The sequence below is a fragment of the Leptonychotes weddellii genome, chromosome 10 (genome assembly GCF_054177405.1).
Source record: "Leptonychotes weddellii isolate Sample4059 chromosome 10, ASM5417740v2, whole genome shotgun sequence".
Classification (NCBI taxonomy): domain Eukaryota; kingdom Metazoa; phylum Chordata; class Mammalia; order Carnivora; family Phocidae; genus Leptonychotes; species Leptonychotes weddellii.
In genome coordinates, this window is record NC_138378.1 from 18,908,804 (window position 1) to 18,922,018 (window position 13,215).

Sequence of the window (13,215 nt, forward strand, 5' to 3'; positions counted from 1 at the left end):
AGTCGTTAAGCGTCTGCCTTCGGCTCAGGTCATGATCCCAGGGTCCTGGGATAGAGCCCCACATCCGGCTCCCTGCTCTGAGGAAAGCCTGCTTCTCCCTCTCCCACTCCTCCTGCTTGTGTTCCCTCTCTCAGTGTCTCTCTCTGTCAAATAAATAAAATCTTTAAAAAAAAAAAAAAAAAGGCATTTGTGTGGGAAAAAAGTTCAAAGTCCAGTTAATTAAACTGCTATTCAAATTAAATCTAACCTATGAGCTTGGCTGCTTCCTCTGACTTCAGAGGTTTGGTTTGGGGTTTTTTTTGGGGGGGAGGGGGGAGATGTGAGGGAGGAGGTAGGAAATTACCATAAAAAGATTCCTAATCAATTTTGGTCAATATTAATGGGTCCACTATCTTTGTTCCTCAACTGGGCACAGAAAGCCACACAGACTACTTCTTACCCTCGATAAGGTACATCAGGATTAAAGTGGAGTTGCTGGCTTTTCTGTTCTAACAATGGTGGGAGGAAAGGGCTTAGAAACATGGGGATCCTGAACCTAATACCCAAAAAGGACCTTAAAAGAACAAGATGAAAAAAAAAAAGGAATTAGAGCTTTTTTTTTTTCATTGAAAAGGACCAGATTTACTTTCCCCATAATGCCACAGAAATCTGCCAAGACATTTTTACAGCGCCTCCTAGATAGGCTTTAAGATGTCATATCAAGTAGAAAAGGAATTTTCAATCCCAGTATTGCCCATTCCCCTTCTCCTACTCCTTTCTACTTACCCTTTCCTGGTTTGGGGGGCAGTTAATGATTATTGTTCAATTTTTAAATAAAAATGTTATGTGTACTATCCCTACAGGAAATTATTTTAGTCAATTCCCTATACCCAAATTAATTCATTCAACAAATATTTACTGAATCCTTAAATGCCAGGGCAGACCACAATGTTGCCCAACTCCTAGCACACCAATCACACCAAGGCTACATAAATGGTACTCCCTAAAGCTATGTAACCTGACAGCTCTGTGCCAGGCAGACATGTTACTAGGTGCCTGGGTACAGCGAAAAACAAAAAAGAAATGGTCCTTCTTGCCACAAAGTTTACAATTTAGCATATTTCCGTAACTGAGCAAAGACTGGGGCCTGGGCAGTGTACTATGTGTTTTCAAACAGACTGGTGTATTTCCGCCCCACAACAACTTCAGTGAGGTAGGTGATGTCATCCCCTTCTAATCAGTTAGGAAACTTGTAACTAAGGCGTTAGTAGAAGCTAAGTAACACATCCAAGGTCACTGAGAGTGCTGGAGGCAGAGCTACAGCCCTAGAAACTTAACTACATTTCCTCAAAACAAGAAAATGCCAGGGCTCCCATTTGAGATAGCTATTCTAGCAGTCTGTTCTAAGCTTACTCTGCTATAAGGATTCAGGATTGTTTCAAGATCATAATGCATTCTGCTTCTTCAGTGCCCATGTTCATCAAAAGTAGGGGCCAGCTACGTAGCTGACAAACAAAAATCTTTTCTCATCTCCAGAAAACTAGGTATCATTTCTTTCTTTGGGATTTTCCATTTTATTCCTTCAAAATTCTCAAATCTTTCATGGAATGCTGGACTCATTTATACATTTGAGGCCATCCACTTATACTTCAGACCCTAGTACAATTTTAACCAACTGGTCTCTTTTTTTTTTGCCCTTCCCAATTTCCTTTTGCAAAGATGTTTCTTATATGTTTACTAAATAATATTCTAGTGAAAAATAGTTGTTTGCTCCTCCTGGACAACTAACTTGTGTCTACAGAAAAGCAGTTTATTTTTAAATAAATAAAAGTGATTTATAGAAGTTTTAATCATATGAATTTCATGTGATATTAGCTACATGTGTGCTCTATGCTCTAGTCTTCTTGTTCACAAAACACAATAGTGGCAGAGATTTAATATGATATAGCCAGTGCAAGTATCTACTTTCCACACTGATAATTATTATCTTTGCAGTTACAGTAATGACCACTATTTTTAGTAAATGAGACATCTAGACATTTAGAAGGAAAGAAGTAAAAATGAAGGCATAACCAACTAATATCTTGCTATTAAGGTTTTGTTACTGGAATGGTTCCTGGTACTATTTAGCTTTGTTTTCTGACCATAAGCTAATGAGACAACTCAGCCAAGCCAAGCCAAACACCATAGTCAAGAAATGAATTCAATAAATGAATATATCTAGGGAAAAAGATGTTCAACAAGTGCTAGACTCAATCCTTTCAATGCATCAAAATGTTTACACGTCTGAGACAGTTCTTAAGGGTCCAGCAAAACATAAAACTGTAATTTGGCCTCTACAACACTCTGTAATGTAATTTGGCCTCTACAACACTGTAAAGCACAACCCTGTAAAATATGAAGTTGTCAATTTACAAAGGCTCTCCCAGAGAAGGAAAGAACAGTAAAGAGGAAAGGATAATGCATTTAAATACCAAACCAAACAAAAAAACCAGACAACATACCTGGCAACATGAGAAAAAGCATCCACAAGGACAGATTCAAATTCTCTAGTGAATTCAGGTCCTTTCCTTTTACTGTTTTGGATGACATCATTGGCTAAGTACAGAAAAGTAAGCTTTCTATTTGATTTGGCTGGAAAAAAGAAAAAAAGATAATTTAATTTACACCAAGGAAATTCTCAATCCACAATTCTGCCCTAAGCTACTCCTAAAGAATATTAAGCATTATTTACTTGAGATCAGAGTTCATTTATGTTTGAAACAACAACTTAAATAACTTATTGACATCACTAACAAAACAGGTTTGAGAATACAAGTTTGAAAAACAAAACAAGAATGGGCCATCTTCATTTCTGTAATATTTTAACAAGAACAATTGATGGTAAAAATAAAGATAATCCAAAGAAAATTCCTAAAGGATAAGCATATCCTCAAGAAGACATATTAAAATCAAGGTTTTCAATTATTCTATTGCAAAGATGAGCATTTTTAATTCACTCTTAATTACCAAATACTGCAGAATGAAAAGACTGAGCCAGGTTTCAGTTTTAAAATAGATTCTTATAATTTATGTTCCTACACTGATGATTTCTCTTTGAACACTCCAATAACAAACATCAGTCAGTGATATCAATTCTACAATCCAGAGAAATCTCTAAATGCACCAATGGATATTTATCTCAAATATAAATATATATTAATGCTACGTTATTAATGAAAATTTAAAGATATCTGAATTCTGGATATGCAAAATTATGGCTCCCACAGAAACCGTAATTCTTCTCTCTTATACATACTAAACGTAGTATTTCCTATTACTCTATATGGCATCATATATTAAACCATAAAAACCTCATGCACTATGTCTGAGTTACAGTTGCTTAGGGAAACATTACTGAATTTCCTGGCTTCTATGCACATAACTTCTCAACCGTAAAGTTACATCACTAGCATTTTTGGTCCCAGTTTTCTTTTAAAAGAAATAAATAAGAATATAATCAGACAGTCCAAAACATTAAGTTTTCTCCAATGCTAAAATACCTGAAAAACTCAAGCAAGCCTTATATCAACCTTTACATACCTGAAAAACTAGTCCTTACTCTATTCCTCTCAGAAACCACTTGTTTCTTTTGAAATGCACACAGCATGTATAAATTCTGACACAGCAGGCATAAGATGTGACATTTTTAAAGGTAGCTACAGAAGAATAACCCAAGTTAAAAACAAGATTTTAAAAGCATGTAATAGTTTAAAATGATGACAAAGTATTCATAAAATTAAATATGACTATCCTGAGTTTTATTAGCCTTCTGGTAATAACCTAGTTTACATGGCTAACTGATGATAATATTTAATCTTTAACTATTCTAATTATTATTCAAAAGCCGATCAAAAGTGTCAATAGTTACAATATTCTACCGTTGCTACAAAGGTATCATTATGGCAAAGGCTTTTCTTTTTTTAAAGTAAACCTTGCCCTGGGATGTTGCAACAAATAAAACTACCAAGTCTAGAACGCCATGAGTTAGCGGATTCAAAAGTACAACAGAACTTCAACAAAGGTAATTTGATTAAGCAAAGCTTTACAAATGCCATATATTTTATGTTTAAAAACCCAGAATCCATTGTATAAAATGTCAATTTGGACAATTAAGACATGATACATTTTTTTTCAGTGCTGCAAACATGACAGCCAAGAGGCCAGAGAGCCAAAGTTTTCACTATTTATAATGCCAATTAATTTTCATCATCCTCAAACTTTGCAATGGGGATTTTAGTCAAACTTTATCCCTCTACATCCAGCATCCTGAAGCCAACATAAATACCATGTGTGTAAAGGTGATACGACAAAGCCCAGAGCACTTGAATACTCACACCCTCTACTCTAGTCCCAAGTGACAACTCACTTATTCAGATGTCTTTCCAATATGACATAATAGATCCTTTCATCCCCTATCTATGCCCAATCCAAATGGGATGGAGTAGTTACTAGGCAAAATTTATATAACTAGCTGACCAAAAAATTCAATTTGTTTAGCTGGTTTTGACATCTAAAAAAGTTGGGGGGAAAAAAAGCCTATTTATCTGCATTCAGGCCAACATATAAAAACATTACTAAAAATATTCATTTAAGAGCATTTTACATCAAACTTCTCCATAAAGAAGGGAAGTTCTTTGGACAGAGCCCAAAGGGATAAATTAAGAATTATTCCCAGAAAGTGGAAAGACAATAACCCATCAAGAAAAAAAGTAGTATTTAAGCAAATAATAATAGTAATAATAATAATTTCTTTAAACCCTGTAAATATTTTGAAGGCGACTCAGAGATAGTCTGTAAACATCTTAGGGAAAATGACTTGACCACAGATAGAAATGTCCACTCTTAAAGACTCAGGGTGGGCCAGAATCTAAGAAGCTAGTCAATTTGAGCATAAGGGCACAAAATCTTTTTCCACTTCAGTGTGGGGGCATTCTCTATTCATGAAGGAAGCCTGGGTATTAGGAAGCTGTATCCTGATGCTTGGAAGAGCATCCTCTACTTTGGCACTATCCAATATGGTAGCCAGTAGCCACATATGGCTGTTGAACACTTGAACTGTAACTAGCACAATTATTTAAAACTTTAGTTCCTTAGTCACACATTTCAAGTGCTCAGCAGCCACATGTGGCAAGGGGCTACCTTGCTGGGCATTATGGATAGAAAACATCTCACAGAAAGCTGTATTAGGTAGTGCTGTTTGGATCCTCTACTCAACCATGAAAATGACGTTGGAGACCACAATCGAACTTCTAACCTATTTTTAAACTGTGTTAAAAGGCACCATGTTAAATGCTATGGGTAGTACAAAGAAACAAGAAGCCCTAGTTTCTCCCTCAAAACACAAATCTAGTGAAAAAGACAGAACTAGTAAGAATGAAATAAATGCTCAATTAGTATGGGATGGGGTGAGATACAGTGACTAATTCTAATCAACAAAACTGCTATGAGTTTGGTTGGAGTCAGATGATCACCTTCACTTATTAAAGGGCACTGAGGCACTGGGAACTTGAAAGCACAAATTTTGGCATCAGAAGGCGCTGGGCTGATGCTCCAGCCACATGCCCCTAAACAAAGCACTTAATCTCTCCGCATCTTTACATTCTCATCTATAAAATGGGAGATAATAATGCTGGTCTCCTTAAAACATAAAGTTCCATGAAATTAGGATCATGAGATTAGGGTTAAAGGAGCTTGTGTCACAGATGAATGCACTCTCTAAACTGTTCTTTTCCATAACTCAAATAGGGTACAAGGAGGAGGATCTGGGGGCTCCAGGCTCTAGCCCCCACTTGCCCAGAGGGGACCCCTATCTCAGTACAGCACATATTTGTGGAGAGGGGAGTCTCTGCTAGAAGGCTAGAACCGGGTCTCCTGAAAGAATCTTGGATTTTGGTGTCTGATGTAGTCTAGCCTCATGAGTTCTAAGGAATTGAAAACATCACTTAACCACTTAGGTGGGATCTCCATCTCACAGATAGTGGAAAACACATGTAAAGTTACTTCCTATACTATAAAGGGCCTACTGCACAGAGGCTGCCCAAAGTGGTTCTAAGCTCCATTTCCTCAGCTTTCTGCTATGGAATCATTAGGGTAACAGCTGTGAAGGTGCTTATCCTTCCCCACCAGACTGTAAGCAACTTGAAGGCAAAGACCATGCCTCACATTGAGTAATTAGTAGTCCCATTTCACCATTATTTATGAAATGCCTATACTGTGCTTGACACCATGCTAAATGTTCATTTGGATTATCCTGTTTACTCCTTACCACAGCAAGTTGTTTGAGCCTCAGTTTTTCCTCATCTGCAAAGTTCCTACTCCAGAGAACTCTGAGAATTTAAAAAATGACAATGTATGTAAAGATATCAGTACTGCACCTGGCACATAATTAAAGGCACAGTAAATATCAGTTTTCATCACCTCCATTTTATAGGTAAGGAAACTGAGGGTCAGAGAGGCTAGGCTGCTGGGGTCAGTGAATGGCAAAATCAGGCTTAAATTCCAGGCAGATGGCCTCTGGAGTCAACATGTTATTAAGCATCCAACCCAGTGCCTGGCACATAACAGGCTGAGCTCAATGAATGCCTGTCAGATCCTGAGCAGGGTCTAGAATCAATGAAAGATGCATGAGAAGAGGAGCCTGAGAGGTAAGGTCTAGGTAGTGTGGCCCCTTAACAGCTCCATAATGGGGGTAACTGTACCCACTTCACAGAGCTGTTCTGAGGACTAAGTGAGGATATTCGTAAAGGTCTTAGCATAGTGACTGGCACAGAATAAAGGCTCTGTAAGCGGCAGCCATCCTTGTCCTCGTTTTACAGATGAGAAAACAGAAGCACAGAGAGATGAAGAAACTAGCCCAACATCACTCAGCTAATAAGTAGCTAAGCCAGGACTCGATCTAGGCAGTCTTTCTCCAGAGTCCTCTGGTTCTTACTCCAAATGCCCAGCAAAGCGCCTGGCACACAACAGCCTAGGGCCAGTGCCCTCTACAAGGCTGTCGAGATAATAATAGTCACAAGTGTCAGGAGTAGCCTGCGGGGAAAAGGGCTGGATGAACTGGGAGTCTGGGAACTTCAGCCAAGTATCTTAAACCTTCCCGGGCCTCAGTTTCCTTCTCCGAGAAATGGGGATAACACTGTCTCCAACCTCAGAAGCGCAATCAGAGGCCCAGGCTTGGAAAGCAAGCCTCAACTAAGCAGCTAGAGGAGCCTCGGGAGTGGGCTGGGGAGAGGTCAATCCGGGGGAGGGCCCAAGGGGCTGCGCAGGGGGTGTTTACCTTTGCGGAGCTCGCGGTGCCACACAGAGACGATGGGTCCCGCGTGCTTGCGGTGGTGGATGAGCCACAGGGACAGGGTCTGCACGCTCTGTTGAGAGTTGCTCAGCTCCGAGAGCTTCTTCTCCAACGCCGACTCGGAGAAGGAGGACATGGTGGCGGCGGTGGGGCCCTGCAGGGAGCGGCCTGGGCCGCCCAGTGCGGCGGGAAGAGTGACGGCACGAGGCCGGGGCCTCACCTGACTGCCTGCGGGGCTCTTTACTGACTGACAGACGGCCAGGGGGTAAGGAGGGGGAGGGGATGGGTCTCCGCAGTAACAGCCGCCCGCGCCGCCGCCACAAGATGGCCACCGACCTCTCACCCCGCCGCAAGCAGGGTCAAAGGGCAAGGGCCGAAGTAGCTGGGCACCGGGAGGCGTCAGAGCCACAGAAAAATGCCCCTCCAGTGGCGGCGGCCTCCCTGAACCTCGCTCAGGGTACTTCGAAAGCGACAGACTGGGAGGAAAGCGCAGTTCGGCGGCCTCCGGAAGGCGCTTTGACCGCTCGCGCCCGCACGCAGGCGCAATGAGGCTCACCGGAACCCTTTCTCCCGCTCTGGCAGAACCTTTCTGGCGCTGTACGGCGCGCTAGTTAGTACGTCACTTCCGACGGGGTGGAGGAGGCGGGAGAGTGAGGGAAAGGCTGGAAGACGAGGTAAGGGAAGAGTGGCGGGAGCGAGAGGTAACCGAACAACCGGGAGCTCTTAGAGGGGAATCCCGAGGGGACACTGATGCTGAGTGATCAGGACAGGGTACGGGAGGGGGGACTCTCTCCCTCATCTGGCAAGCCCCAGGCCGCACTCTTCTCCGTAGACGTCCTGCTCTCTGGTTGTCCACCCCCCCACCCCCCCGCCAAAAGCTTCCTTTGGTTGTGCCAAGCCACCCACGTGCACTTTTCACGCCTTGGCTCTTGCTGTTCTTTCTCCAAAGGTGACGCCTCCCCCCCTTCTCACCTGGTGTGCTTCCACTCAACCTCCAGGACCACCCTTCAATGTCCTGTTTTGACGTTTAGTCTGTGACAGCACCGCCATAAAACACACCTTTGTGCCCTTAATTTGGTTGCTTCTTTCAGGGAATTACATGCTGCCCTTGCCCTCTTGGGAGTCCATTTGACTGTTTCTGAAATTTAAGCAATATGTTAACTTTTTTGAGGGTGGAGGCAGGGAAGTCAGTGGTTCCATTGACCTTTCTTTGAAACACTATTTGAGACTGTGACCTCTTTGCCTATTTTTTAAAAGTTTTAAATTCCAGTTATCAATTTCTCTAATTCCAGTAGAGAAATTTGTCTTTCCAACTGCTATTGGGTTGGTAGTAGGGAATTAGGTTTTTGTAGACATAACAGTTTTTAAATTTCCTGATTATAGTGGAACTTACCAGTTATGGGCAGACTTCAGTTAAGAGACATTCTTCTAGTTGATGACTGTTTTTTCTCTCACTGCACCGTATTGTAGTTCTTTGCTTAGATGCTTTCACTCCTCTTCCAGACTAGAATCATCATAATCATCATAATCATAGCCAACATAGTGAGCAATTGCTATGGGCTAGACATAGTTTTCACATAGTAACGCATTTAATCCTCATGACAAAGCTGTAAGGCAGTTATTATGTTATTCTCATTTGGCAAATGAGGAAATGGGACAGAGAAGTTAGGCGAACTACCCAAGATCACATAACTAAGATTAGAGGGAAAGGACTGCATCTTCATCTATTTTTCTCATCCTGCCACCTTATTCATAGCTGATTGCGTGAATTAATATAAAAAAGGTGAATGCCCTAAAATCCATGGATTATTTAGAAATGTGTTGCTTAGTTTCCAGGTGTTTGGAGATTTCTAGTTTGATTCCATTGTGGTTGGGGAAGGTACTGTACTCTGTGTCATGGCCCAGGATATGATTTATCTTGGTAAATGTTCTGTGGGCACTTGAAAGGGTATTCTTCTGTTGTGGGTTGGAGAGTTCTTTAAAAATTGATTAGGTCCTGTTGGTTGATGGTGTTGTTGAGTCCTTCTGTTATCCTTGCTGATTTTCTACTTGTTTTACCAATTGTTGAGATAAGAATGTTGAAGTCACCACCTATAATTGTGGTGATCACCCATATTTCTCTTTTCAGTTTTAATGCATTTTTGCTTCACACATTTTGTGGTTGTTTTGTATTTAGGATTTGTGTCTTGACATAATCCATTTAGTATTGCTATGTCTTCTTGATGGGTTTACCCTTTTAATGGTTATAGAATGTCCTTTTCTATCTCTGGTAATTTTCTTTGCTCTGAAGTCTATCTCATGTTAATATAGTCACTCTTGCTTGCGTTTGATTAATGTTTGCATGATAATATCTTTCTGTCTGTCCTTTTACTTTTAACCTACCTATATCATTATATTTGAAGTGAGTTTCTTGTAGACAGCATAGAGTTAGGTCATATTTTTTTTAAAGGATTTTATTTATTTGAGAGCGAGAGAGAACGAGAGAGAGAGAGAGAGCACAAGCAGGGGGAGTGGCAGGCAAAGGGAGAAGCAGACTCCTCGCTGAGCAACGAGCCCGATGCAGGGTCCTGGATCATGACCTCACCCCAGGGTCCTGGGATCATGACCTGAGCTGAAGGCAGACACTTAACTGACTGATCCACCCAGGCACCCGAGTTAGGTCATATTTTGTAATCCACTCTGAAAATTTCTATTTTTTCGTTGGTATACTTAGACCTTCTATGTTTAATACAATTATTGATATGTAGAGCTTAATCTTCCATTTTATTTTTTGTTTTCTGTTTGTTCTGTTTTTGTTTCTCTATTTTCTTTTTCCAGCTTTCTTATAAGTTACTTGAACATTTTTTAGAATTCCATTTTACTTATCTATAGTGTTTCTGAATGTATCTCTTTGGAACCATTTTAATGATTCTTACAGGTATTACATTATTTGTACATAACTTATCTTTACCACTACTAATGAAGTATAACAACGTCACTTCCCTTTATGTCTCCTTACCCTCCCCTATTTATAAGGTAATAGTCTTAAATATTTTTTCTACATATACATTTAGATCCAAATCAGACAGTGATATAATTTTTGCTTCAACTGTCAAACACAATTTAGAAAACTAAAAAGAATAAGGAAAGCCTATTGTATTTATACATATCTTCACTTACCACGTTCTTTCTTCCTCCTTGACATTCCAATATTCCTTTTTTTAATGTGTCCTTTCTGTTTAAAGAATTTCCTTTAGCCATATTTTTAGAGCAGGCCTGCTGGTGTTAAATTCTCTTAGGTTTCCTTTATCTGAAAATGTCTCAATTTCCACTTCATTCCTGATGAACATTTTTGCTGGGTGTAGGCTTCTGTCTTAACAGTTCTTCCCCGCCCCCCACCCCCCCACCCCCAGCACCTGAAAGTTCCCGTGCCACTTCCTTCTGGCGTACATGGCTTCTGATGAGAAATCCATTTTCATTCCAATTGTTTTTCCCTATAAGCAAGGTATCATTTTTCTCTGGCTGCTTTCAAGATTTTTTCGTCATTTGTTTTCAGAAATTTAATTATGATGTCATTATAATTGATGTAAATTTCTTTGGGTTTATCCTGTTTGGGGGTCACTGAGCTTCTTGAGTATATAAATTTATATTTCTTGCCAAATTTGGGGGATTTTCAGCCATTATTTCTATGAGTACTTTTTCAGACCCACCCTTTTTCTCCTTTTCTTCTGGAACTCTTAGATCTTTTGTTATAGTCCTGTGGGTCCCTGAGGCTCTTTTCAGTCTATGTTCTTTCAGTTGTTCAGATTAGGTAATTTCTATTATTCAGTTTTGCAGCTCATAGATTCTTTCCTGTGTCCTCTCCATTCTGCCTTTGAGCTCATCTACTGACCTTTTTATTTGTTATCGAATTTTTCAGTTCTAAAATTTCCATTTTTTTCTTCATATCTCCTGTTTATTTGCTGAGGCTTTCTATTCTTTCATTTGCTTCAAGCAAGTTCATAATTGCTCCTTTTAATCATGGGTGCTTTGGTATCTTTGTCAGATAATTCTCACATCTCTGCCATCTCAGTGTTTGATGTATTGATTGTCTTTTTTCTTTTAGTTTGAGATCTTCCTGGTTCTTGGTATGATGAATGATTTTTGATTGGACATTTTTGCATTATGTTCTGACACTCTGGATCTTATTTAAGCCTTCTGTTTTAGCTGGCTTTCTCTGACACCACTCTGGCAGGAGAACCAAGTGTAGGTAGAAGTCCAGAGTCCTCCTTCAGCCTCCTTTGACACCCAAGGGGAAGGGCTCCTCATTACTTCCCAGTAGAAGTGAGAGTCCCAGCTCCCCACTTGGTATCCACTGCACTACACTAAGGGTGGCCTCATTATCACAGGACAGTAGCAAAAGTCCTAACTGTCCACTAGGCCTCCTCTGACACTACCCCGATGGTGAGGGAAAGGAGTATATATTCTTTTTTTTTTTTTTAAGATTTTATTTATTTATTTGAGAGAGAATGAGATAGAGAGAGAGAGCATGAGAAGGGGGAGGGTCAGAGGGAGAAGCAGACTCCCCGCCGAGCAGGGAGCCTGATGTGGGACTCGATCCCGGGACTCCAGGATCATGACCTGAGCCGAAGGCAGTGTCTTAACCAACTGAGCCACCCAGGCGCCCAGGAGTATATATTCTTGATGTACACCCTTCTCTAAGCTAAGAACCACTTTTCTAGAATGTACTGCCTACCAAAAAACTTCTTGTCTAGTAGAAGGTATAGGCACATAGTATTAGTGTAGTACAAAGCACGGTTCCACAAATATTCTGTAGAGGACAGCTGTAATTGAAATGAGCCTAAAGTAATTTCAGGAAGGATTTATGGGAAGTCTCCTTGATTCCCCTCCTCCACCTCTATTTTGTATACTCCTTAGTGTTCTGTTGTATACTCCTTCCTTGCAGGGCTAGACCCTCCAGTTAACTTTGTGGGGTTTTTTTTAACTTTTTTTTTAAAAGATTTTATTTATTTATTTGACAGAGAAAGACACAGCGAGAGAGGGAACACAAGCAGGGAGGAGTGGGAGAGGGAGAAGCAGGCTTCCCGCCGAGCAGGGAGCCCGATGCGGGGCTCGATCCCAGGACCCTGGGATCATGACCTGAGCCGAAGGCAGACGCTTAATGACTGAGCCACCCAGGCGCCCTTTCTTTGTCAAGACCTTAGCACAGTGCATGGCACATAGTATGTGCTAAGGAAACATTTGAGGTAGAAAAAAGAACAAGTAGGAAGCTACAAAATTTCAAGTATACTGGAGGTTTAATGTTTATCCAGCTTCTTTTACTCATTTATTAAACAAACAGTGCCGGGGTGGTTGGGTGGCTCAGTCGTTAAGCGTCTGCCTTCGGCTCAGGTCATGATCCCAGAGTTCTGGGATCGAGCCCCACATCAGGCTTCCTGCTCGGCGGGAAGCCTGCTTCTCCCTCTCTCACTCCCCCTGCTTGTGTTCCCTCTCTCGCTGTGTCTCTCTCTGTCAAATAAATAAATAAAATCTTTAAAAAAAAAAACAGTGCTTGGCAGACACTGTACCAGATGCTGGGAAAAATCACAAGTAAAGCTGTAACACTAAAAAAGTATACTGTTCAGGGGCGCCTGGGTGGCTCAGTTGGTTAAGCGACTGCCTTCGGCTCAGGTCATGATCCTGGAGTCCCGGGATCGAGTCCCGCATCGGGCTCCCTGCTCGGCGGGGAGCCTACTTCTCCCTCTGACCCTCCTCCCTCTCATGCTCTCTGTCTCTCATTCTCTCTCTCTCAAATAAATAAATAAAATCTTTAAAAAAAAAAAGTATACTGTTCAGTTGCAGAGGTGCACAAATAAACCAGCCACTTTATTTTTTTTTTTAAGATTTTATTTATTTGTCAGAGAGAGAGAGAGCACAAGCAGGGGGAG

At 41.0% G+C, this 13,215-nt stretch overlaps 2 protein-coding genes across 4 annotated transcripts in view; one reads left to right on the forward strand and one right to left on the reverse strand.

The window, feature by feature from the left end:
• Nucleotides 1-7,860, reverse strand: part of RPRD1B (regulation of nuclear pre-mRNA domain containing 1B) — a 51,815-nt gene extending 43,955 nt beyond the window's left edge. Inside the window, exons 1-2 of the mRNA XM_081832809.1 lie at nucleotides 7,295-7,860; nucleotides 2,484-2,613 (exon numbers count right to left, since the gene is read on the reverse strand). Of these exons, the coding sequence (XP_081688935.1) occupies nucleotides 2,484-2,613; nucleotides 7,295-7,445 (281 nt within the window). The 5' untranslated portion in view covers nucleotides 7,446-7,860. The remainder of the gene's footprint in view (nucleotides 1-2,483; nucleotides 2,614-7,294) is intronic.
• Nucleotides 7,861-7,911: 51 nt separating this feature from the next.
• Nucleotides 7,912-13,215, forward strand: part of TTI1 (TELO2 interacting protein 1) — a 44,290-nt gene continuing 38,986 nt past the window's right edge. For 2 of the 3 annotated variants that reach the window (XM_006749707.3, XM_031020969.2), the window contains exon 1: nucleotides 7,912-7,983. The gene's annotated coding sequence lies outside the window, so the exon portion shown is untranslated. Of the gene's footprint in view, nucleotides 8,011-13,215 lie in introns of all 3 variants that reach the window. The other variant, XM_081832798.1, reaches the window with a different exon arrangement.